Source organism: Brachypodium distachyon, chromosome 5 (assembly GCF_000005505.3).
Source record: "Brachypodium distachyon strain Bd21 chromosome 5, Brachypodium_distachyon_v3.0, whole genome shotgun sequence".
NCBI classification, from domain to species: domain Eukaryota; kingdom Viridiplantae; phylum Streptophyta; class Magnoliopsida; order Poales; family Poaceae; genus Brachypodium; species Brachypodium distachyon.
This window is the reverse complement of record NC_016135.3, coordinates 19,087,903-19,113,393: the sequence shown is the minus strand read 5'-3', so window position 1 is coordinate 19,113,393 and position 25,491 is coordinate 19,087,903. Positions and strand designations below refer to the sequence as shown.

Genomic DNA, 25,491 nt, shown 5'->3' with positions numbered 1-25,491 from the left:
GAGGCAGTGGCCCATCAGGATCTATGAATTTGGCATGCCTTCTTCGGTATGGCAGGATCGCACAATGACATCAATGTGCTGCAATGCTCGAATGTGTTTGCCAAGCTCGTTGAAGGCACTGCTCGTCCGGTGAACTATGAGATCAATGGCCATGTGTACAACAAGGGATACTACCTAACAGATGGCATCTATCCAAGATGGTCGAATCAATGGTCCTCTAGCCGATGCTGATCACCATGTGCCGTCCGCCTTTGCTGCTTTCCTCGCCAGGAGCCAAGAAATTCAAAACGTTGGTACTCATCAGCAATTTCAACACGATCTGATCGAGCATTTGTGGAGGCTCAGAGGAAACATCTAGTTCTCTTTTTTGATCGAATTTTCTTGAATTGTGATTCAGAACGTATTAAATAATGTGCTTGCTTCAATTTGCAATATTTGGTAAAATTTGGTACTCCCTCCGTCCAACAAAAGATGTCTCAAGTTTGTCAAAATTTGGATGTATCTAGACATGACTTAGTGTATAGCTGCATTCAAATTTAGTCAAAGTTGAGAAATCCTTTGTTTGACGGAGTTAGTATAAAGAAACTGGCTAGACCTCAAACAAAAAATAACAGGCCGGACGCCATATGAGGGGATGGCTGGAGATGCTCTTACCGAGTAGTTTGGTCCCATGCCCCGGCCATGACTTGGAAAGTCGTCGCTAGGGATGAAGCCGTGGGAGGAAGGCTCCCCTTTTCACGTGGGTGGGAAACAACGAGGAAGGTGGGTGGGAAAAGATAAGGAAATCATTGCTCTGCCCTCTAGTCTTTTATCATTTTGGTGTGTTGTAGGCTTGATTTGCCATCGTTCGGTACCCTACCAGTGTCAATCAGGAGTTTTAGAGTTTGTTGAAACATTTATGTATGAGTATAATTAGGGGTGCAACTTGGTGACCCTCAGGGTACCCTTTGACCCTCCTTAGTTCAAACAAATGAACTAGTTTTTCAAAAAGTTGTGTCATTTTAAAACTTTAGTTCATTGTGTTGAACTAAGGAGGGTCAATGGGTACCCTGAGGGTCACAAACTTGCAGCTCTAAGTATAATGAGTTTATGTTACACGAAGATATTTCGGTTCAATCAAGGTCTTACTTCCAAGCCTATGTATGGAGTACCAATCAGATGTGAAAAATTCGGTGGGGTCTACTCTTTGAGTCGTGTAATAATTTAGTTGGCATCCCAACTGTATGCACCGTGTGTGCACTTCTTGCTTATTGAATAAAGTTAATCTAGTCTCTCTTCTTGCCAGCCATGGAATTCCATGCGGTGGTGAATTCCTGTCACCGCAGGCCATTTCGCCGTGGGGATCACTTGCCTGCTGAATCAAATTCTTGACACCTTTGCTTGCTGACAGCAAAGGCTCCCCTCGGAAGATCTCTGGACAAAACGCTGAACCAAAACGAAAGCCCACACGTGCTGCTCCACAAAGCCCAATTGGGCCGAAACCCCATTCGCGACAAGTTATTAATCGAGGCAATAACAACGGAAGTACAAGAACTTGTATTGTGCGAGCAGTTTAGTACAAACATGAGGTCAGGTGGTACAACAACTTGACTTGCGGATGCACGACTGGTCATAACCAATGGAGATGCGACATGTGGCATGCCAGTTCATTTGTTTATTTTACACATAGACCCCCGCGCTGTTTCCCTTACACAAAATAACCCCTCCGAATCAAATCCCCAAATCGCTTGCACAAAGACCAGTTCGACGAGTAGGGGCAACCCGGAGAGCGCGCCCCTTCCTGCCTCCGCAGGGGAAGGACGAGCTGCTGCTGCACCCAATTTACCCCTGCCGCAGACCCTCTTCCCGAAGCTAATCCTTCTTGTCCTGGTAAGCAATTTAGCATGATGGCAAATGTTTGGCTTCAATTTCTTTCTTCTCCGTTGCGTGTGTCTCTGTTCTATTCTGGAAGCGATTCTTCCAAGTCAACGACTTAGCTAAGCTAGCAATGGAATGCGTTTCAATTTCCAAAATGCAGGAGGTGATGCAGTTCGCGTGCGGCGGCTTCGTGGTCGGGTTCCGGTTCAGCCACGCCGTGGCGGACGGGCCCGGTGCGGCCCAGTTCACGACGGCGGCCGGCGAGATCGCGCCCGGGCGGGCCGGGCCGTCAGTTAAAGCGGCGTGGGGCCGCGAGGCGATCCCGACGGAGCTCCGGCTCCAGTACTTGGCCATGGACATCTCCACGGACTACATCGAGCACTTCAAGGCCCGGTTCCTGGAGCACGCTGGCCCCAAGTGCAGCGCGTTCGAGGTGCTGATCGCCAAGGCGTGGCAGGCCAGGACCCGTGCCGCCCGGTTCGCGTGCGGCACCCCCGTCCATGTCTGCTTCGCCATGAACGCGCGCTCGGCGCTGCCAACATCGCCGCGCGCGATCCCGGACGGGTTCTACGGCTATTGCTACTACATCATGCGCGTGTCGGCGCCCGCCGAGGCCGTTTCGGACGCACCGCTGCACGACGTGGTCCGGCTCATCCACGACGGGAAGAAGCGGCTCCCTTCCGAGTTCGCGAGGTGGAGCCGCGGCGAGATGAATGACGGGGATGGGGACCCGAATCAGATCACGTAGGACTGCCGAACGCTGCTGGTGTCCGCCTGCCTCCACAGCCGGTGTCGTCGGCATACATCGCGCCGCCGACGGACCATGGACAGCCGCACATGCAGCTGGGGCCGTGCCCTCCGGGTCGCCCCTACTCGAACGGGTTTTTGTGTAAGCAATTTGGGGATTTGATTCGGAGGGATTTTTTGTGTAAGGGAAACAATGGGGGTGGGGGTGTGGGGGGTGTCCTAGCCTAAAATGAACAAGTCAACCAGCACACCATGTGTCGCTCTCCCATTGGCTATGACCAGACGTGCACCCGCAAGTCAAGTTGTTGTACCACCTGACCCCATTTTGCAAGTTGTTGTACTAAACTGTTCGCGCAATACAAGTTCTTGCACCTCCGGTGTTATTACCTGTTATTAATCCCCACGCGTCCCCGAGGTTTGGCGTTGCGTGTCCTCGAAACATTCCCCATTTGCTCTCCTTCCCTCTTTCTCCCGCTCCCCATTGTTCCCCATCCTCCCCCCGCGCCCCGGGAACGAGACCGCACCGCCGCCCGCCGTCACCCATGGAGGCCTCCTCGGACAACATCGAGGCGGCCCAGGAAGATCGTCCGGACCCGCCGCCTCCGACGAACCCTAGCGAGGAGGAGAAGGCAGAGGTGGAGGAGGAGGGGGAAGGGGAGAAAACCCTAGAGCGGGCGAAGGAGCTATTCGCCAAGGGGTCCAAGGCCATCGAGGAGGGCGACTTCGTCGAGGCCGTCGATTGCCTCAACCGCGCCCTCGAGATAAGGTTAGGGTTTCTCCTCCCTAATCCCTCCCTCCCCACCCACCCGCCGCTCCGACTCACGGACTGGACGAGGCACGCATACGGGATAGGAAGTTTGACTTCTTACATTTAGGAACGGAGGGGGTAGGAAGCATCCCGTGCCTTCATAGTAATTTTTCAACCCTTCTGAAGCAACACAGCTTCTGCCGGACACATTGTAATTAATTACCTGGTAAAAGCAAGCACCAGATGAGGATCTAAACAAATTAATCAGGGACTGTTTGTGACCGATGGGGACTCGCAGCCCTCGGCAGCAGCAGGCTGGCCACAAGTTAAGAATTAAAGGTGACCTCACACAGTTGATTAGGATGACAGGGAGGACAACGAGCTAAGTGATGTGCTTACAAGTCAAGAGTGATATATTATACTTATTACCTTCATTGTTTCTCCATCTCCTGCTCGCAGGCTACTAATACCTGAGCGGAGTCTTGCACATTATACTCCCTCCATCATCTTCATCCATACCTTTTTTTCCGCAAGATTGATTGTGCAACCTCACACACACCCTCACGATTTAATTAGGAGGAGGTGAGACACGCCAAACGGATTAGTTTTCTCTGTTTTTCGGCACTCCAATACGAGTCCAAGTGAAATTTAATCCATGTTCTTCAATTTCTTTGCATCAGAGATGGACCAATCGATCGGCTCCATGGCGGTGGGGATTGTGGTAACGATTGTTGTACAAGAGGGGTTGAGCAGAGTAGTCACGCACGTGCTCGGCAAGCGTGAGGAGAGGGCGTCCATGGAGGAAAACTTGGAGAGGCTGGAGTGGGCGCACTCCAAGATGAAGTCGGCGCTCGAGAGATCCATCAAACTACCCATGACCGACGAGTCTTTGCTCAGTCGACAGAGGGCCATCAAGCGTGCCTACCATCAGTGCGATGAGCTCTTGAGTTGCAAGCGACAGGCTCTGGACGACGACACTGTTGTTGCCGAGCAAGGGGTAATATCAACAACAACAGATTCCTCTTCCTCCTCAGCATTATCCTTCCCTGTTGCGAAGAAGATTACTCTTGCTGTTGGACGTTGGGTCTCGTCTTTCTTGTGCATGAACGAAGACAAGCTGAGCCGCTCTGCTGTTCGAAGATTTGAGCGGCGCGCTAACAAGTCTGATAAGTTCATGAGCAAAGTGGATTCTTGTTGTACACTTGCGCGCTACAGGTTTTTCTGCCCTCTCATCCCGCAACTTCTCCGAGGTGAGAAAGTAGAGTATGTGATAACGCTAGCAAATCGAACCCATCACTTTTGGATACTCGAATTGGTAAAAGGCTTGTGCAAACCATGTGATCCCATGAGAATTATCATGCAGATTTCCAGAACAAGTTATTGCAATGAGATTCCAATGGTGTATATCTTTTGTGGTCGTGGACCAGCACAACCGCCAAAGCTCACCTTATGAAGCTGACAGAAATGCTGCGAATGATTGGCCGCTTCTAGATGTGTCTGCTCAATTTCGCCCCCATTATTTTCGCAAGATGAAAAGAGATACGCATGCGATGGAGTTAATTGGTGAACATGAGGAATATATGGATGGAATTAGCCTACTGCAAGTGGAGGAGATGGCATGAACGAAGACAAGCTGAGTTGCTCTGTTGTTCGAAGATTTGAGCGGCGCGCTAACGAGTCTGATAAGTTCATGAGCAAAGTGGATTCTTGTTGTACACTTGCGCGCTACAGGTTTTTCTGCCCTCTCATCCCGCAACTTCTCCGAGGTGAGAAAGTGGAGTATGTGATAATGCTAGCAAATCGAACCCATCTCTTTTGGATACTCGAATTGGTAAAAGGCTTGTGCAAACCATGTGATCCCATGAGAATTATCATGCAGATTTCCAGAACAAGTTATTGCAATGAGATTCCAATGGTGTATATCTTTTGTGGTCGTGGACCAGCACAACCGCCAAAGCTCACCTTATGAAGCTGACAGAAATGCTGTGAATGATTGGCCGCTTCTAGATGTGTCTGCTCAATTTCGTCCCCATTATTTTCGCAAGATGAAAAGAGATACGCATGTGTTGGAGTTAATTGGTGAACATGAGGAATATATGGATGGAATTAGCCTACTGCAAGTGGAGGAGATGGCAGTCACCAATGCAATCAGTTCTTTCATCCGTCAACCTGAGCTAACTAAGTATTAGATGAATTGGGAGTCTCCTCACGGTGATGCACGATTCACCCTTAGAAAGCCCAAGCAGAAAGTTCCCCCAAAACAAACACCAGGTCCAGGACACAAGACACCATGGAGAGCAGCTAAGGGAACGCTTCAACGTATTAAATAACTAGTCAAAAGCCCGTGCGTTGCTACGGAAAATAAAATAGGAATACAAAAAATAAAATAACTGCAGCACCACCAAATTAAGAGTTAAAATGTGATCTAATGCGGGTGGTTTCATTTAAAAAAAAATTTGTATACGATCTTATGGACTTTACAGGCCTCTTGGCGATCCGTCGGCTGGTAGGCCTGTCTCTATGTAGCGTCTAGACTCAAGAATATGTGCCTGCCAAAATGCCGAAATCACAGGTCTACTTTGTGTGTGCGTACTCTTTGTTTGTGACTTCTGAGTTTTTATGTCCGCTGGGCTAGGCGTCTTATATGGGTCAAGTATTGACCAATCTCTTAAGCTTCGTTTGGATGTAGATGTTGAATTGAGATGAATACCAATATTCCTAGAAAACATAATTGGACCTAAATTCTGTTTTTCTTATATGGATGCACATTGAATCGGCTTGTAGAATCCAAGTGTGACACCAGTTCCAATTCCAGTTTCGATGGGAAAAAATTGAAATTGTATATTTATATGATTATGAAGCTTTTACTTTGTTGTACATGTATCAAACGAAATTTTCACAACGTGTGCATGTATCTTGATGATTATGTTCAATATCAAAAGCCATTCCATCCTCATGGCCAATTTTTACAAAAAAAAATAAAAAATAAAAAAAGCCAAGCCATTGCTGTTGTCATGCTGTGTACAGAAAGAGAAGCAAAAAAAATAGCCTTCAATTACGATGGGAGGCGGCTCGTCGTACAGAGGGACGAGACGGGAGGCGGCTCCTGGGGGGAGAGGAGAGAGGGATGAGACGGCAGGCGACTCCAGGTGGAGGAGAAGCAGGATGTGCGGATGGTAAGGAGATAGGCGGCGGCCGGAGAAAAGGAAGGAGAAGGGCGGTGGCTTTGGCAAGGGACGATTGGAGCGGCGGTTGGGAAGGGGATGGAGATGGGTGGAGTCTAGGGACGGGATGGGGATGGGCAGCGTCTGGGGGGGGACATGGGGGCGGCCGGAGGAGATGGGCAGCGGACAGCTCCTTCACGTTGCATCTGCCCTCCATGGTGGGCGCCGTCTTGAGTTGAAGATGGGGAGATGCATCATATTGAGAGTGTGACGGTGGAGAGAGAAGAGAGGGGGGAGGCTAAGGAAAGTCCCGCTAAAATTGGAGACTAATTCCATTGTTCAATCGTTTAATTCCGATATCCCATTGATCACGTAATCAGGCCGTGTTTCCTTTCGGGGTGGGCATAGTGGCACACTCCGCGAGGACGTACGGACGTCCGCCAAGGAGTTTCTAGCGGCGGCCGCAGGGTCCCTGGCGCGCGCGGGTGGAGGAACTCCTGGGTGACGGCTGCAGGGTCGTTGGCGTGGCGCGGGTGGAGGAGGTGCAGGTGCAGCAGTGGCATGGGGAGGAAGATGAGCAGATGCGGAGGAGGAGGATTTGGGTGAGGAGATGAGCCATGAGGGGATACGTAGGAGTGGGAGCCTTGTTGGTTGTTGCGGGCTACGAAGGGGAAGAAGCCCTCGTGCGGGCTAGCTCGATGGAGATCGGATCGGATTGCGACTCGTGAGAAGGGGTGGGGTGAGGACGTACGGCGACGCCCATACCATCACCACCAACTCCAATTTAATATATTGTTAAAGATGTGCTTATTTCAATTTGTAATATTTGATAAATTTGGTATAAAGAAACCGGCTAGACCTCAAACAAAAAATAGGAGGCCGGACGCCGTATCGGGGACGGCTGGAGATGCTCTTGGCCAGCAATTCGGTCCCATGCCCCGGCCGTGACTTGGAAAGTCGTCCTTGGAGATGAAGCTGTGGGAGGAAGGCTCCCCTTTTCACGTGGGTGGAAACAAACGAGGAAGGTGCCAGGTGGGTGGGAAACAGCGGGGAAGGCGGGGAGAAAAGATAAGAAAATGTCCTTGCCCAGCCCTCCAGTCTTTTACCATCTCCTTTTCACGGCCTATCCAAGGGCCAGAGCACTGCATTACACTCTCGCTCCATCCATCGTCTTCATCATCCATACTCCCCGAGAGCCAAGATCGATTCTGCTGCTACGTGCTCGAGAAGGGCGTTCATGATTTAATTAGGAGGTGAGTGAGACACGTTGAAGCGATCCTCCCTCTTACTAGGGTTCGATCTCTGTGCTTACAGTGCTAGTCCCTGGATCGACTCGCTAGCACACACAGTTTCAAAATGTAATATCAAGATACAAAGGTCAAAAGTATATTACATCGCATTGATCCAGAACCTTACATATTGCATAACCTCGTGGGTTAACTCGGAAGAAGATAAAATCTTGCAGCGAAAAGCAGAAGATGTAGGAGCACCATAACAACTCCACAGTCGAAACATGTTGGAATGTAAACTCGCAACCCTAACAATTCGTACCTCACTCTTCACCTGGTTCACCTGCAACATTTAGACGTTGCAGCCACTAGGGGGTCAATACATTGAATGTATTGGCAAGTTCACAAAAAGGTTATAACAGATCCTGTCAATTATATGCAGTATTTGGCTAGGTGGGGTTTGCCTAATTGCATAAAAGCATCAATGTAACATTCTATCATTTCATTAAATAGTTTTATCACTATTGGACACAGGGTAGAAACACCCATGCTCCTATTAACCTAGGCACATTGAGTAGAAACATCAATGCTCCTACCCAGTTCAAACCATCCATTTTATTAGGAAATTGGAATGAGTGAGACCTTCCTTACAGCCCCAATATCTAGTTGCTCATAATTGTCCGTAATCGGGGACATGGCTAAGTACTTAGTTTGACACTCTCGAGAGGTGGTACACTTTACCCACAGAAATCGACGTATTAATCCCTTGCTGTCCTCAGGGTAGAGTAGCAACGGCATCGATTACAGGAATTTTCAGACCATAATCACCTAGACCACCTGAGGGACCTACGTTCCCACCTACACGGCTACATCTGCACAATCCCTCGGATCCAGGATCATATGTCTTACATCCATCCTGGCAGAGCCCATATTACCATGTGGTTCTACTGGAAGCTACTAAACAGGAAACTAGTCCAGTCTCTGGTTATCCCGGGTGGCATCCCACATTGTGACGCAGGCGCTCCCCGAATCGCACGGGGAGGCGACCATGGACGCTCCCGAATCACACGGAGAGACGACTCAGCGGGCCCCATAGAAATGGACCTAACGTCACGACATCCGAAAACTCAAAGCAGCCCACCCAGGACGGTTCATTGAATTACTTGTTTTGCCATACACTAGGAAAATCATATTGTAATTCAATAGTATCACATTTGTAATAATACCACCCTCGTATATTATCATAGCATAGCATTTTACTACTACCATGGCAATTGGTGGTGAGGGTCATGACAAAAGTATCCTATACTAGTAGGACAGATCAAAGCTAGCATAGATACAATAATAATCCTAACAATGCAACTAATAAAATCTAGTGCATAATAAAGTAATAGGTGAATGATCAAAGTGAACTTGCCTTGATAGTAGTTGGTATTCAGGCACTCTTCACAGTCACACAGTTCGCTCTCCGAGAAAACTATACAATCAGGCAAACATACACCTACATAAACACACCATACAAGCAAAAGAATATGTATGTCATGATGCAATGCAAAACATGTGACATGAGTTTGGTTTATTTTATTTGGGTGATCTGCTGATCCAATGTCTTGAGAATTAAACACACGTAATTAGGGTTTTTAAGCAAAAGCAAAGCTAGGGTTTAAATCCTAAAATGAGGTTTTATTTGCATCTGCAAAACAATTTAATTCAAAATATTTATTTCTCCGCCCTATTGGACAGAGGACATTAAAACAAAATTTTGGGCACTGGTTTCATTCAAAAAGGACTTCTAAATAATTAGTTATGATTTAAATGGCATAAAACTCTAATCTGTAATTTGAATGTGATTCAAATATTCAAATTTGAAATTGGACAGTGCCAAAAGATTCTACACTTCCTAAGGATTCCAAAAAGGTGTGGATCACTAAATTTGGCCAGACAGATTTAAAGTTATGATCATTTGAAATTACAGGGGCCTATCTGCAAAAGTGCCTTTTATTAATTCCGGGGGATTAAAATTACTTTTTTATTTTAAAAAACCGGGTGCTACGTGGCGCATTATTATTGGACGATACCGGTTCGGTTTATAAATAAATCTGAGCCGTTAGATCTAACTTATAAAGATCGGACGCTCCACAGTGCGTACCGGTTCGTTTTATAAGTGATCTAATCCTAGCCATCGATCTAGATCGGACGGACGAGGGGAGTTCTAGGGTTTACCTGGCGGCGCGGGCTGCCGGAGTTGGGGGAGACGGCGGCGCGGGCACGGGCGAGGCGGCGCGGGGTGCTCCGGCGTCGCGGGCGGCTCGGGGAAGTCACAGGAAGGCGCGGCGCGGGGCGCGCGGGGCGCGCGGGCGTCTCGGGGGCGCGAGACGGGCAGCGCGGTCGGGCTCGCGGACGGCCGGGGCGGCTCGGACTCGGGCGGATGGAGGCGGACGGCGCGGGGTCGGGCGGACGGCGGTCGGCGGCGAGCACGGGCGGCGGTCGGTGACCTGCGATCATCCCAAAACGGATCTGACCGCGTCACCATGTGCGCACGGGAGAGAAGAGGGAGATACAGGCGGCCGACGGGCGAAGAACTCACCGGAGTGGCGGCGGTTTCGCGAGGACGGCGGCGACGGGACGAAACTTCGGCGAGCAATCGGGGACTAGCCGGCGCGTAATCGAACGTGGGGAAAAGGGGGAATGAGAGAGGGGGCTCAGGGCTTTAAACCGACGCGCGGGGAATGTCGCGGGGAACACGGAGGAAAGCGATCCCGGCGATGGCGCCCGCAGAGATTTTGTCGTGACCGGCGGGGCCTGCCGTCCGGGGAAGACGGACCTGACAGGCGGGCCCCGCCTGTCAGTGTCTCGCGGCGGCGGGCGTGGCACGGGGCTACGGCCTGGCGGGCGTGCTGGGCTGGGCTGCGGCCTGCTTGGGCTCGGGCGCGCGCGGGACTGGGCCGGCCCAGTTGGGTCGGTCCGGTTTCCTTTCCCCGCCCTTTTTTTTCTTCTTTTCTTTTTCCTTTTTTTTTCTTTTGTATCTTTTGATTTTGAACTCCAAATTGACCCAAACAAATTCCAGAAAATTTGTAAAATCATGTTCTACCAAGATACAACTTTTGGAAGTAGTTTCTCTTCAAAATAAAATATATAAAGATAAATTTGTCCTATCAATGCTTTTAGGGCTATATATCCATTTAAATAAAATAATTTTTCAACTCCAAATAATTATCCAAAAATTATGGGATAGCTTATATATGCAATAAACCCCTTTTATGCATAAACCCTATTGTTTTAAAAATCCAAGGCTCAAATGAGTGTAAACAAAATCTTTTAAGGACCTTTTGAGATTCAAAATTTGAATTCAAATATGTAACTGTGGCATGATGCTCATGGATGCAATGCACATGTAAAAGTTTGAATTTCGGGATGTTACACACGTCACACCACGTGGATCAGTTCCTCCCTGTCTTGATCCTGCCAGCACTTGGGTATCAAAATTTCTTAATTTACATCAGGTATGGAACAATCAATTGTCTCCACGGCGGCGGGGATCGTGGTAACGGCTGTTTTTTTCTCTAGAAACATGGTGACGGCTGTTGTACAGGAGGGGGTGAGCACTGAGCAGAGCAGTCACTCGCGTGCTCGGCAAGCGTGAGGAGAGGGCGTCCATGGAGGAAAACTTGGAGAGGCTGGAGTGGGCGCACTCCAAGCTGGAGTTTGCACTTGAGAGATCCAGCAAGCTGCTCATCACCGATGTATCCTTGCTGCATCAGCGAAGGGCCATAAAGCGTGTCTACTGCCAGTGACATGAGCTCTTGAGTTGCAAGTGGCAGGCTCTGGAGGACCACGACGACATTGTTGCCGAGCAATGGGTAATATCAACAACAACACACTCCTCTTCCTCATCATTATCCTTCCCCGTTGCGAAGAAGATTACTCTTGCTGCGGCACGTTGGGTTTCGTCTCTCTTGGGCATGAACCAAGACGAGCTCAGCCGCTCTACTGTTTTAAGATTTGAGTGGTGCGCTGACAAGGCTGACAAGTTCATGAGCAAAGTGGAGTCTGGTTGTACACTTGCGCACTACAGGTTTTTCAGCCCTCTCATCACGCAACTTCTCCAAGTTCAGAATTTGGAGTATGTGATGGTGCAAGAATACCGAATCCTTCACTTTCGAATATATCCCATATGTCGTCTCGAAGAGTATGGTGTATTGGCGTTTCTTTATTTTTGTAGCCATGAGGCTATGATACCAGAAAAATGTTTTGAAATGGACTTGACGCTACGACTATCAGAAGACATGGGCATTGTCCAGATTGCCATTCAATGCCTGTGGTCGCTCGGACCTCTGTTCAAATATTCTGCCCAAGCTGCCATTGGAGAGCTCTGTCAGCTTCCTACACAAGGTTTGTCCCATCCTTCCTCAGATTTTGTAACAGATTTATTGGTTTCGGTTCAGGCCCGTTTAACTCTGTTTGTGAGGCCAGATCCATTATGTTGCGGACCAAATCAGCAAAACCCTTGTGCCAACAAAGTGATCCCATCAGAATTATCATGCAGATTTCCGGAACAAGTTGTTACAATGCAATTTAACTGTTGCATTTCAGTTGTTTTTTTAGATGAAAGGCATTTTATTGCCCAGCTCCATCCCAAAAACTGGAATGAAGCCCAAATAATTTCAGTTAAGCTCCAGAATTACAACCAAACTGCAGAACAACCTTCCTCCGAAGGAAAAATAATTACCATGGCTACACAGGCCAAGTATCAACAAAACATGACAAAGGAGCCTCCCTCCGAAGTAGATCTGGCGCTTCAGAAAAGCTTCATCATGGACCTTGTTTCAGTCGCCGATGGAGTTCCCGGGCCTGCAATCGTAGTGCGGCGTTTCTTGCTCAGTGCAGCCGGGGAGCTTCCGTTGCCTTGGTCTCCGGTAGCATCAGGCACTTGTCCCAGATTAAGATGTCGCGTTTCAGGCACAGCGGTTGTCAGAGCTTTAATAAGCGCAGTGATCTCTTACGAGGAAGGTTCATCCATACATGACGAGCAAATAAAAGATCATTACGAAACTTTCATAATGTCCATACTATAGCAGAAGTGATCATGTTAGTAACTCCATTCCTTTTATTGCAGAGCCAGTAAGTGGATGTTTTCATAAGAAGCTATCACAGGTTTGTGTATAATATCAGTGAGTTCAAACCAGAGTAGTTTAGCTACTACACAATCAAAGAACAAGTGTGTTACAGATTCAGGTTCATTGCAAAATAAGCAGGTCTTATCAGGCACTTCTTGTCTCTTGCTCAAGTTATCTCTAGTGAGAATCCTGTTGTTACTAAGTAACCATAGAAACATGTGCACCCTAGGTGGGATATGTATGTTCCATAGAGCTGGGACAAATACAGGTGAAATTCCTCTAAAATTAACTATTGCATATAGGGATTGAGAAGTGTAAATTCCAGAGGAGTTTAATTTCCACATCATTTGATCTCTCTTTGTGGTTAATACCACAGCTGAGACAATTTGTGAAAATGCATCCCACTGTTCAAGTAGTCTGGGACCAAAAGTTCTTCTAAAAGAAACTTTAATCTCTCTTCCATCCCAAACCTCAGCCAAAGTGGCCATATGTTCATTGCATATAGCATATAAATCCCAGAATTGGATACCTAGGCTAGATCCCCCAAACCACTGGTCTTCCCAAATCCTAATGGATTTTTCATCACCAACTATCCACTAATAACCAAGTTTTGCAGCTCTACTAGCCCACATGATTCCTTTCCAAAAATTAGATCCATCCTTATCTACACATGCAAAAATGTTTGGATCAGATTCTACATATTTGTAGTCAATAACTTTTTTCCAGAGTCTGTTAGTGTCTAGGTTGTATCTGTGTATCCAAGAGGCTAGTAAGGTTACATTTAAATCTCTCAGATTGGGGATACCTAAACCACCAAAGTTTTTCTTCATGGCCATCATCTCCCAATTGGCCAGGTGATACTTGTGATGCCCTTCATATTATCCCATAGGCAATGTACCATTTGTGTATTAGTAGCATGGATGGCCCAGCTAGGAAATTTAATAAAGGAAAGAAGGTATATGGGAATGCTGGCTAAGCATGCTCTAATGAGCACAATCCTCCCACCATAAGATAGTAATTTTCCTCTCCATCCAGCAATTCTTTTAATGATCTTGTCAATGACAGGCTGTAACTCCTCTTTCCTGAGCTTACTATGGTGCAAAGGCACTCCTAGGTAAGTAATAGGCAAGGAGCTTTTCTTACATCCAAAAATTTGGGATAAGGAATTTGTTTCAGCTTCATCTAAATTCATAGGAATCAAATCAGACTTATGGTAATTAATTTTCATGCCTCAGATTTGTTCAAACAGAGTGAGTATCCATTTCAAGTTTTGTGCCACAATGGTATCATTCTTCAGAAAGATAAGCGTATCATCTGCATACTGGAGACTAAAGATACCTCCAGGGCAGAAATCAGGCAACAGTCCAGAGATTAAAGATCTGTGAGCAGCTTTGGAAAGCATTCTAGTAAAGACATCAGCTACTAAGTTAAATAGGATTGGGGACAGGGGATCTCCTTGTCTTAATCCTTTTCCAGTCAAAAAGTATTCACTTTCAGAGTCATTCAATCTAATTCCAACAGATGCCCCATGAATCAGGGTTTTCATCTTTTTTTCTCCAGTTGGGACTAAAGCCCCTTTGAATGAACATATGTTCTAAAAAGTCCCAATTCACTTTATCATAGGCTTTCTCATAATTTAGTTTTAATAGGATGCCTTTCTCTTCATTGTTATAAATTTCATGAATAATTTCATAAGCTGTGACGACACTATCCAGGATGTATCTTCCTTTAATGAAAGCAGTCTGGTTTGATCCAATTAATCTGTCGGCACAAGATCCTAGTTTGATCGTGCAAGATTTAGCAAAAAATTTAAAACTACAGTTTGTGAACTTTTTGAGAGAGATTGCATATGGCTCCTTGGGTATCAAGGTCAGGATAGCAAAGTTGAGTCTAAATAGGTCAGCTGTGTTCTGATCAAAGTCTCTGAAGAGATTAATCAAATCAAATTTAATCAACTCCCAGAACTTCTGATAAAACAGAAAGGGAAATCCATCTGGCCCTGGGGCCCCATCAGCATATGAAGAAAAGACAGCCTCCTTGATCTCCTCTTCAGAGAAGGGCTGAGCAAGAAGTTCATTTTCCTCATCAGTGACAATGTTTGTAGGGTCCCAAAAGTCAGGATCCAAGTTAATGTCCATTCTATCCTCTTTACCAAAAAGGTTTTTATAGAAATTAATGGCTATTTGTAGCATGGCAGGTGTGTCATGAACAACACCATTTGGACCTTCTAAAGAAGTAATTGTTTTCTTTCTTCTCCTTTGATTAGCAAGGGCATGGAAATATGCTGTATTCTTGTCACCTTCTAGGATATCTTTTTTCCTAGCTCTTTGTCTCGCTTTAGTCTCTTCCATATTCCATATTTTTTGCAGTTCAGACCTAATGGCCTTCATCATATAAATTTCCTCAGGCAGTAATTTTTGTGTTTCATCCATGATATCCAAGCAGTCATATTCAGCCATTAAGCATTTTTTTATACTTTTTCTGTTCTGCGTCAATGTTTATTCCCCAACCTTTTAGAAATTTTCTTAACCTTCTTATCTTAAATTGACACACATCAATAGCTTTGGAGCAGGGGCAAGGTTGATTCCAATTTTGTATTATCAGTTCAGCACAACCCTCCACTCCCAGCCACCATTTCTCAAATCTAAAGATTTTTTGTGTGTGAGAACTTAAACCTCCACAGTCTAACCACAATGGAGTATGGTCACTACCAATCCTCACAAGAGTGGAAAGCATAGCACCAGGGAAGTGAGCCTCCCAACAGGTGGATACGAAGACCTTGTCTATTCCTGCCATAATAGGGTTTTCCTGATTGTTAGACCAAGTGTACTGCCTATTGGTAGTTTTTATCTCCATCAATGAAGCAGAATTTATCCAATTGTTGAACTTGTCAGCCCAATTTTGATTAATATTTCCTGAATCTTCTCACAAGCTTGTCTAATTAGGTTGAAGTCCCCTCCCACTAAAATGGGTAGACTACATGATGTACATGTGGTGTCCAGTTCATCTAAGAAGTTTTGTTTTAGATTTTCATAAGCAGAGCCATATATAGCCACAAATCTCCACTTAAAACCATCATTCTTTTGTTTAATATCACAGGAGACAAAATGTGCTCCATGATCCCACTTAATTAACTCAAAGGTGTTTAAGTCAATCCCTAAAAGGATTCCACCAGCTGTTCCAACAGATGGTATATGGTGCCATACAAAATCACCAAAGCAAACTAGTGTTTCCAAAAAGGATGGACTAAAGTCCATCTTCTTGGTTTCTGATAAGGAAATTATAGCAGGATGATGAACTCTAAGGAGTTCAGACAAACGTTTGACTTTCTTTGGGTCATTGAGACCTCTAACATTCCATATGATGAATTGCATCAGAGACGTGTTTATATAAGCTCTTAGTTCTATAGCTCCTGTCCTTCCTAAGTTTATATGAGACATGAATATCCTGTTCATTACCATGTTCACAACCACCAGGAGGTGAGTCATAATTCAAGTTAAAATCAGTACACACATTGTCATTTTGTTCCATCAAATCATCTAAAGTAACATCAATATCAGTAGGCAAGAAAATCTCAGGTTGTTCTTCAGCTAGAGCCTCAAGTCTATCATATTCCAATTTTTTAAGCTTGTCAATTTGGGAATGTATAATAGTAGGGTTATGTCCTAGACAAACATTAATCTCTTTAGCTTTCTCAGCCAACTTAGAAGTACAAATATTGGCAAAGGAGTTTTTGAACATACCTTTGTTGGATGGTTTTTCTAGGTTCTTCTGGGACACCATCTCTTGTGCCCTGCTTAGGATTGTTTTGCCATCCTGGATAATCCTGCTGCTCTGTCTAGTTGCTATCACTGGCCCCCATTTGTGTCTTCTGCCCATCTTAACTTTTGCTTCAGCAGGTGTGGGGAAGTTTTCCACATCAAGCTGGAGAACTTGCACTTCCTGTATATCAGTAGCTGACAGAGTAGATTATGTCTCCTTATCATTGATCACATCACCATTGTTGTTATCAGGAACTGGATTCTGTGTCTCTCCTGTGGGAACTAATTCCTGTCTATTTTTTTTGTCACAAAACCCAAGTGCTTCATCATTATCATCAGAGTCAATAAGGTTTGCACAAACCAAGTTTTGATAGCTGCACACTTGAGTGGTTTTTGGAGGTGCAGATGCAGAGCCACTAGTACTTGTTTTAGTGCCAGATTTCCCATAGTTCTTGTTAGTAGTACCCCTATTCTTTTCCATCTCAAGGATCTCATCATCCATAATGTTATCATCATCATATTCATCATCTCCATTGTAATCTTTGTCTTCTAAGCCCATGATCTTATCTATATCCACTGCATCCCATTCCACAGTAAATTCCAGCAAATATAATTTTTTCTTCTGGTGGAATTTTTGCAGGATTTCTAACAGCCAATTTAACTCTAATGGTTTCATCGAGAGATTTGAAGATCTCATGCCAGTCTGCATCTAAAAGCAATCCAAAACATTTAGAGATTTGGGTAATGACTTTCCATGACACCCACTTGGGGGGTATGCCCCTGATCTGGAGCCATATTTCAGTTAGTTCTCCCACTTCAAGCAGATCTCCATCCCATGGCAGAATCTTGATTGTTACTCTCTCAGAATCACTACCCTCTCTAAGATTGATGGAGGGTAAACCCACTAGGTCAGAAACCTTCTTGGTTGGAGGAAATCTCACCAGAAAGCTCTTTTTCTCCAGCTGCCTAACTTGCCATGGCCATGTAGCATCCCATGTTACTGACATGCATTCTTCAAGCACCTTAACAGAACTATCTCCATGTGTGACAGCTATGACTCCACAATTGTTCATGTTAAGCCACTATTGAGAGCTCTGCTGGCCCTGTGTGATCCCTTGATTGTGGTGAGATTGAAGTTCTTGCTGCAAGTGTGATTGTTGTATCTATTGTTACTGTTGTTGGAACTATTGTATGGGTTGTGTCTGTACCTATTGAAACTGAGGTTGAAAAGGGTGGTTGTTAACTTCCTGTATGCCCTGACCAAGCCCAAGCTGTGAATTGTTCATCAATTGTTGTATCTGCTGCTGTGGAGCCTGTACCATCAACTCTTGCTGCGCATGCTGAATTGGTTGAGCAAAGCTGCTCTGCCTGGCTGCGGGAGCTGTGTATACTGCTGTCCTGGATTTGCCTGTCCCTGAAACGGCTGCATCATATTCATCTGTTGTCCATACTGCTGTCCAAATCCTAGCAGAGGTTGTTGTAGAGATTGTCCATATTGAAATTCGATAGGTTGCATTATAGGCTGTTGCGATTGCGCCTGGATCTGCATCAGTTGCCGATTCTGAAATTGATTCTGAGGATATTGTACCTGCATCGGTTGAATCTGTCATGTACCTTGCATCTGCAGCCCCTTTCCATGTTGTTGCTGTTGTGCTTGCATCTGCGACTGGCTCTGAGAGGTCTGCACTTGTTGTCCTTGCGATTCCTCATGCCCTTTCTCAGGTCCCTGACTCTGTGGAGGCTGCTGGTTCTGCGGAGCGCGATTGTATTGGTAGGGATTACGGAATCCGCCCTTCTTCTGAAAACCGTGTCCACCGCCCCCCCGTCCACCTCCCTGCCCGTTACCCCGACCACTCTCCATCGGCAACTTTCGAAGGATATCAGCGAAGGTCGTCTTGCCGTGAATTCTACTCCAGAAATCTCTAGCGAAACTGAATAATTGTGGCTTGGGGGCGAAACGATCAGCGTCACTCACCGGAAAACAGTCATCGGCCGTGAAGGACTTCGCCGCGAACAAATCGCGTCGGATCCAGACCAGGTTGGCGGCGGCGGCGGAGCCCTGGGCTAAAACCCTAGATTGGGGGGGACGGACCTGGCGAAGAATCCATAGTTGCCCGTAATAATCCTCCACCGCCTCGTCAGCACCATGGACTGGGACCCTCGCGTCAGTCGAAGCTTTTCGCCTTGTGACATGCGCGGTGTGGATGGAGCCATGTGGCGTAGATCGGGATGCGCAAGGTTCAAAACCTGCTTCGCGCCGTGCGTGGGTTACGTCGAGAGCGAGCTGCTCGTTCGCCGCCTGCCCACGGCCCCGACCATTGCTTTGGAAATGCACAGCTGAAAAATCAAAACCTGATTTTGATTTTTCTCCGCAAAGCAATGGTCGGGGCCAAATCGTGGGCGCTGCTCGCCCGTCCGCCGCGCGACACCTGCCGCGAAGGCTCGGGCCAACGGGGCGCGGAGGAACGGGCCGGGAAGGAAGCCAAGAGATCCCGAGGCGAAAGTGGCCCTGCTGCGAAGCGAAGCCCATGCGCGGGCACGGCCTACCAATAGCCTGGAAGGGCAGAGAAAGTATGTTTGGGCCTGCCAGGGAAACAAAACGGCCTGAAAGCTGAAGCCCCGAACGGTCCCGGTAGCCGGCCTGGCTGTGAACATAAACGTCACTTTCTGTATCAGTGTGAAATATTCAAATCAAATCATGGAGCTTCTTCTTGATCCATCCGAGTTATACGCCGTTAGTACAATTTATATGCCGGTGACACTTGACAACCAATAAAGTAGGCTTCATTATTCAGCTGTAACGACGCATGTCTAAATTAGGCGTACAGTTTGTTGGCCAGGAGGGTATGTCATCCATGTACCTTGACACTCAAGGACGTGTCCGATCAAGCGTATGGAGGTTAGAGGACGTACGTGGATCTCGCAAAAGCCGATACGCTACTGCATACACATTTCTCCTGCGATGTGAAGTACTGCACAATCTCGACCATATCCTTTGGCCAATTTGGCCAGTCTTCTACACAATCAATACATGTATAGATGACAACTTGCCGAGAGAATTATGAGGCATATTGGCTCTGCGTATATACATAAAAATATGCAAGATTCTGATGCATGATTGCCTGGAGCCCCTGGATCGATGCCGGTTTCGTCTGAAGACGACTTAGCAAATGGATCGATGGCAGTAGCTATAGCCTATTTCCGAGCTAGCCAGCAAATTGATTCTCACTTGACATGCATGTTTGTCTCTCTGGAAAATCCAAGCTTCCGTTCGAACTTAACTGGGAGTTGCAAGCAGCACGTACCCTATTGGCTATCATTGCACAATCGGGTGACGCGGATCAACCTCTGCCCTCATGTACACTTGGATCGACTTCGCTAACTTCCGACATTCGCGGGTTTTGAAATGGATGCATATATAGAGTTTATATCATTCACGCTCGTACTATGTATAATTGTACATTTGGACCCCTTACACATTGTGACATTGGTATCAGGGGACTGGGAAATTCAGGAGGAAAAAGAAATATGACAACCGCACACATGACACGGAAGCAAATCAAATACTCCCTTCGTTTTTTAATGTAAGGCGTGTATTTATCAGCACCAATATCAACGCATACGGCCAGCACCGAGAGCAACTGCCTGCTACTAGTCCAGCGCAAGAAACTGCTCCACACATGGGAAACTGAAAGCATACATGCAGTCTAAGAAAGTGCCGATCTTTCCTCCACGCATGCAGCGGTCTAGTGATTTTTCTCCAACCGTACGCTCGCTTGGCCGGTGCTACGTCCGCGCCTTACATTATGAAAAACGGTCTGAAAATTTACACGTTTTATAAATAAAAACAGAGGGAGTACTGGCATGCATGCATGGAGGTAAATTGGTTATGACCGTCTTTGGTAAGTCATATATATGTCTCGCTTGTAGGTCAACCTTCAAATCTTAAGTCAAATTTTGAACTAATTTTTTAAACTAGCAAGTCTCTAGTTGCTTAGAAACGAGACATCAGCGGGTCCCATTTGCATCATATCCCTATTTCTAAGGGCCTTAGGCCATGTTTTCTTCATCGCCAATTGCTTTGTCACAGAAAAAATTGTTTGCTACTCCCTATAACTTAGTCAAATTTTGGTAATGGCACAAGTCCATGACAGGTGGGACAGGCTACTAAAAAGTGAGGCATATGCATGGCACAACACCACTGGTCTAACTGATGAGCCGACACATTGGCAAAGTTTGGCAAAATGCCGCCACGAAGTACAAAACTCATTCCTCGGAAACCTTGAGTTGTTATCTGGAGTCTCTTATTCTTGTAGAATGATCTGTAATGTGGTACTTTCGCAGTTAGCTGTCCAGGGGGTTTGCCTGGCAGTTCGTTTTCCATTTCATTTTTGAACTTCTAAGAACTTGTTTGAACAGCTGATTTCAATAATGAAATCGGATCTTACTCCTACTTTAAAAAAACTGCCGCCACGAGCCAAACATGCCCTTAGAATTTGGGTTTCTAAATGACCCTTAATGATTACCATTACTATTCGATTGAATTTCGGTATTGGTACTGTGTTTCTGAAAAAGAAAAATGATGGAAAAAAATCTCGATCGTATTGCTATGAGTAGTTTGACTTCTTTTTTTTTTGGATAAGAGCAGTCCCACTAAATCATAGACACTCCCATATTGCCTCAAAAAATAGTCACTCATAGACACGGAGGATTAGTATCTCCAGTTAAAAATAAAATAAACATAAGGTAAGTATACATCTTTTGCAAGAATCATGTAATGAAATTTGAACTGAGCTGTATTAATTTACATATGAGTTACCATCTCATGCAAACATGCGCACACATGCACTATTTTTTTTCCAATCTAATTAATTTAAACCTCACACTACCTACGACAGACTACAGTACCAATGGAATTAACTAAATCCAATCATCATTTCCTTTCACAATGCACAATGATCACCCCATGCATATGCACAATCGGCATCATATCAAACCTAGCTCCACCCTTGCGGGAACCTCATGCCGGCCCCAAAGTTCGCCACGTCATCGAATCCCGAGTCGAAGAGGAACCCGCAGTCGTCTCCGGCTCCTGATCTGGCGGCCCCTAACCCCATCATCGGCGAGCTTCCGACCATAATCTCTTCCTGAAGCGGGAACGTGTCGAGGACCGAACTGTATTGCTGCCACATCGCCGCGTTCAGCAACGGGTAATTCGAGCCACAGACTTCCTCCTGGTCCTGCCGCGGCACGAAGCCCATGGCCGAGCCCATGATCTGATCGTTGCTCGTGTCCAGCATGGGCTGGTGCGGCTCCTGCGCAGCAGCTGCCTGCGACGAGCCGGCGAAAGCCGGAGAGGAGGCGCTGATGTTATCTTGCTCGCCGTCCCCTTTTTGCTTCTCGAACACCCTGCAGAGCACCCAGTCCTCCTGGAGATCAAAGTGACGTCCATCCGAATTAGCAAGGAAATATTGCCGATGCAAAAGACTGAAAAGAGGAGCCAAGCTGAAGAGTACTGAATACTGATGATGTCAAGTGATAATTAGTAGTGCTAGCTAGGTAGGGGTACGTACTCTTGGAGGCAAGTGTGGCGTGTCGAGGCGGAACTCGTGCATGACCCAGCTGGTCTTGGTGCCGTTGGGGGCGCGGCCCTGGTAGAAGACCAGCGTCTTCCTCATGCCGACTACGGCACGCGTGGACGGGTTGCGCACCTCGCGGTCCTTCCCGGTGGCCTTCCAGTAGCCGGTCTTGGTGGCGCGGTTCGTGCGCGACCCCGTCGCGTACTTGCGGTCCCTGAAGCTGAAGAAGTACCACTCGCTGGCCGTCAGCTTCGCCACATCTGCACCCCCCAAAGCACGCACATAGAACCGGAACTAACAGCGTCAGTGAAAACTGAAGAAAGTACAATACTCACAGATATGCATGCTGAGTGATAGACCCTCGTAAGTCGTAACAAGAAGATGCCATATGCCCGATGATGCGCGGACGTATACGAAAAGTTTAAACTGATCGATTAACGGAAAGCGAGACTGCTTTTTTTCTACGGGGAAACCGGAACTTGAAGTGTAAACTGTTACGCATGTGACGTTGCAAAGACATGGACAGGACTGAAGGACGTCACCAAGATTGCCACGGGTGCAACACTTGGCGTTCCGGATCGATCTGTTGGTGCATTATTGGAAGAGATTATGGCGTGCTAATTATTCCATAAATGATTAATAATGATTGTATGCATGAGGCATTAACTAACGGGGAATTTGGCTCTTTAATTAAGATTCTTCGATCGGGAAATTATTTTCGTGTTCATTATCATGACCGGGTTGATGACTTGATGCCGAGGCTCCTGGTAAATAAAAAGCTCTTCCATCATCGAGTAATCTTATTATCATCACAAGGCTAGCGGGAGCTACGAACCGACGCGGGGAACCGAGATAAAACTGTTGGATATCTTCTTCTTCTTTGAGAAGAAACTGTGTTGGATATCTTGAAGGTACGAAGGCCATGTTTCTCTTTTCATAAGCACTTAATTGGCTGGCTCGATGCTCACTTACAGGCTAGTAGCAATAAATCAGCTAGCATCGATATAAATCCTGAAATCGATCAATATGCTAAACCAACGGCGCAAACATGGCAAGAGCGATGAAATCCAGAGAAAGAGAGACGACCACCAATATATAGGAGCTAGCTGAGCAAGCATACACATCAACGTGAACTAAATGACTCACCAGGAAGCTCCCATGGCTCGCGCGCGTGGAGGTCGACTTCGACGAGCGTCCCCTGCGAGGCGCGCTCGTTGGTGACCTTCTTGTACAGGTAGTGGCACACCAGCTCCTGGTCGCTCGGGTAGAACCTGAACCCCGGCGGCAATGTGGATTCTATCTCCCTCAATCCCATCCCTCCCGATCTAGCTTGTACTACGCAACCACCTGCTGGTCAGATCAGATCGATCACGGCCGAGCAACAAATATATATATATCCTCCTGGGCAACCAGGCAGACAAAGCAGCTAGCTAGTTTGCCCGCAATAAATTTAGCTGTAGCTAACTCTAAGCTCTTGACCACGGGGACGGAACAAGCAAAAGGCTGTGTGTTAACAGAGTGGGCGGGGGCGGGTGACTTGGATCGGGCCCTTTTTATAGCCGGATTGATATCAGGCGAGATCGATCGAGAAGCGGCCGAAGGCAGGCAGACAACTCGGTATATCCATATCGTGTCACGGAACAGTGGTCGGAGAGAGAGAGAGAGAGAAAGCTGCGCCAGTGCCCTAGCCAGCTAGCTCTGCCGAGAGTGGCAAGCGCAAGCAGCGGCGTCTCTATCTCCCCGATCAAGGCGCCCGGCCCGTGTGGGCTAGCTAGCCACCTAGCTTAGCTAGCTGATGTGGAAGATTCTTAACGCACGCACCCGTCGACATGTTGTTGCCATGCTTGTGGCACAAGAACTGCGCGCCTGGCGATCGATCCGATCCGTCCGTCCATCCAGGAGCTAGCTAGGAGGCCCAACCTCGCAAGCTAACCCATTTCCTTCGTTTCCATCGCCAGCAAGTCATGGCATGGGACGCTTCCGCGTGGCGCCCGACCGGTCATAACTCTAGCTTAGTGTCGTTCTTTCTCTACACGAGGAAATCGATTCCTTTTCTGTCGTTGCTTTTCATTCAAGTACTCCCAACTTAAAATAATATTACACGGTTAATAAAAATCGTAAAGATGTGTGTGACTACAGATCGAAGGGATAATTCTTCAGTACTAGACTACTAGTACAGGGGACACGGGCCGATCTGCCCAGGTTTCTTTTTCCTGTTGGTGTTGGGTCAGTCGGTCTATGACTCTATGCCGCTGCCTTCCGCGGGGAAGGAATGGGAAAAGGGAATTAATGTGGGGGAAAAGAAACGAAACGGTCCTTTTAAGGTTGTTAGATCACGCATGATTAGGGGATGCCGACGGCGACGTGACGGCGTCTGTATGTGCGCGCGATCGAGCGAGGGCGTGAGGGGGTGTACAAGCTTTTTTGTCAAGACATAAATAATGCAGTTGTGCAGTGTACTACGGGTGGGGCCGGGGCTGCGGGAATCGATCATGAATCGGGGGCTATGAGATGTGCACACCGAGATGATGCAATCGTAGACCGCTGTTGTAGTACTACGTGAGTTCATTATTAGGCAGGGATTCATTAATTGTAGGCGCAGTAGTACGTACGCGTAGCTAGGCTACGTATAACGATGGACACGTACCACTCTTATTAACGATGGCACGAAAAGACCTCTCGTATCGAAATCAATTCGGTTGTGCTAATGACAGGCGGGGCCCCGTTGATGGTTCGAGTAATTAATCGAGTTCTTGTACATGTTTGATGGTGTGTCTGTTTTCGTACGACATGATTAGTTTGTGTCCTTGTTCAGGGGTCGATATATGTGTGAACGGTGTGTGGATAAACTTAAATCAAGCTGATTAATTTTTTTGAAAAAAATCAAACTGATTAATTAATCGGCATCCAGGGGCTCCCAAGCAAGTCGCCGGACTCTCGATGCAAGGGGCCGGGCTGTTGCCAGCCTGGTTGAAGTTGGCGGCGACGTCCCGAGTCTCTGCGGCCAGCCAATCTCCGCCGAGAAATTCTGTGGATGCGGTCGGTGATCTTCGGAAGAGCAGAATTAGCTTGGGACGCATGCCAATAAGGTACGTCTCTCACAAATGTGCCTTGACACACAGTAACATTGCTCCTCGTTGTGGGCCAAAATGTCGAGGAAGCAGGCCAGTGCACGGCGAAAGCACCCTCGCTATGGAAGTATAGGAAATGGTCTCGGTGTCTGCTTGGCGATGGGGGATGCACATGTACCTGTTCGGCGATATATGACCCCCTGGTCCTCCAGCATCTG

The 25,491-nt window shown here is 47.0% G+C and overlaps 3 protein-coding genes across 3 annotated transcripts; 2 read left to right on the top strand and 1 right to left on the bottom strand.

The window, feature by feature from the left end:
* The first annotated feature begins 1,609 nt into the window (after positions 1-1,609).
* On the top strand, positions 1,610-2,987 carry LOC100844647 (acyl transferase 7). Its single transcript, XM_014895795.2, has 2 exons — positions 1,610-1,869; positions 2,018-2,987. The coding sequence occupies exons 1-2, from the start codon at positions 1,639-1,641 to the stop codon at positions 2,603-2,605; spliced, it is 819 nt and encodes a 272-aa protein (XP_014751281.2). The 5' UTR covers positions 1,610-1,638; the 3' UTR covers positions 2,606-2,987.
* An 8,414-nt stretch (positions 2,988-11,401) lies between these two features.
* On the top strand, positions 11,402-14,237 carry LOC104581396. Its single transcript, XM_010228893.1, has 3 exons — positions 11,402-11,535; positions 11,746-11,878; positions 14,160-14,237. The coding sequence occupies exons 1-3, from the start codon at positions 11,402-11,404 to the stop codon at positions 14,235-14,237; spliced, it is 345 nt and encodes a 114-aa protein (XP_010227195.1).
* A 7,120-nt stretch (positions 14,238-21,357) lies between these two features.
* LOC100840483 (protein CUP-SHAPED COTYLEDON 1) lies at positions 21,358-23,907 on the bottom strand. The gene is made up of 3 exons (XM_003580082.4): positions 23,349-23,907; positions 22,197-22,462; positions 21,358-22,052 (listed from the first exon to the last, which is right to left on the bottom strand). The coding sequence occupies exons 1-3, from the start codon at positions 23,515-23,517 to the stop codon at positions 21,621-21,623; spliced, it is 867 nt and encodes a 288-aa protein (XP_003580130.1). The 5' UTR covers positions 23,518-23,907; the 3' UTR covers positions 21,358-21,620.
* Positions 23,908-25,491: the final 1,584 nt, after the last annotated feature.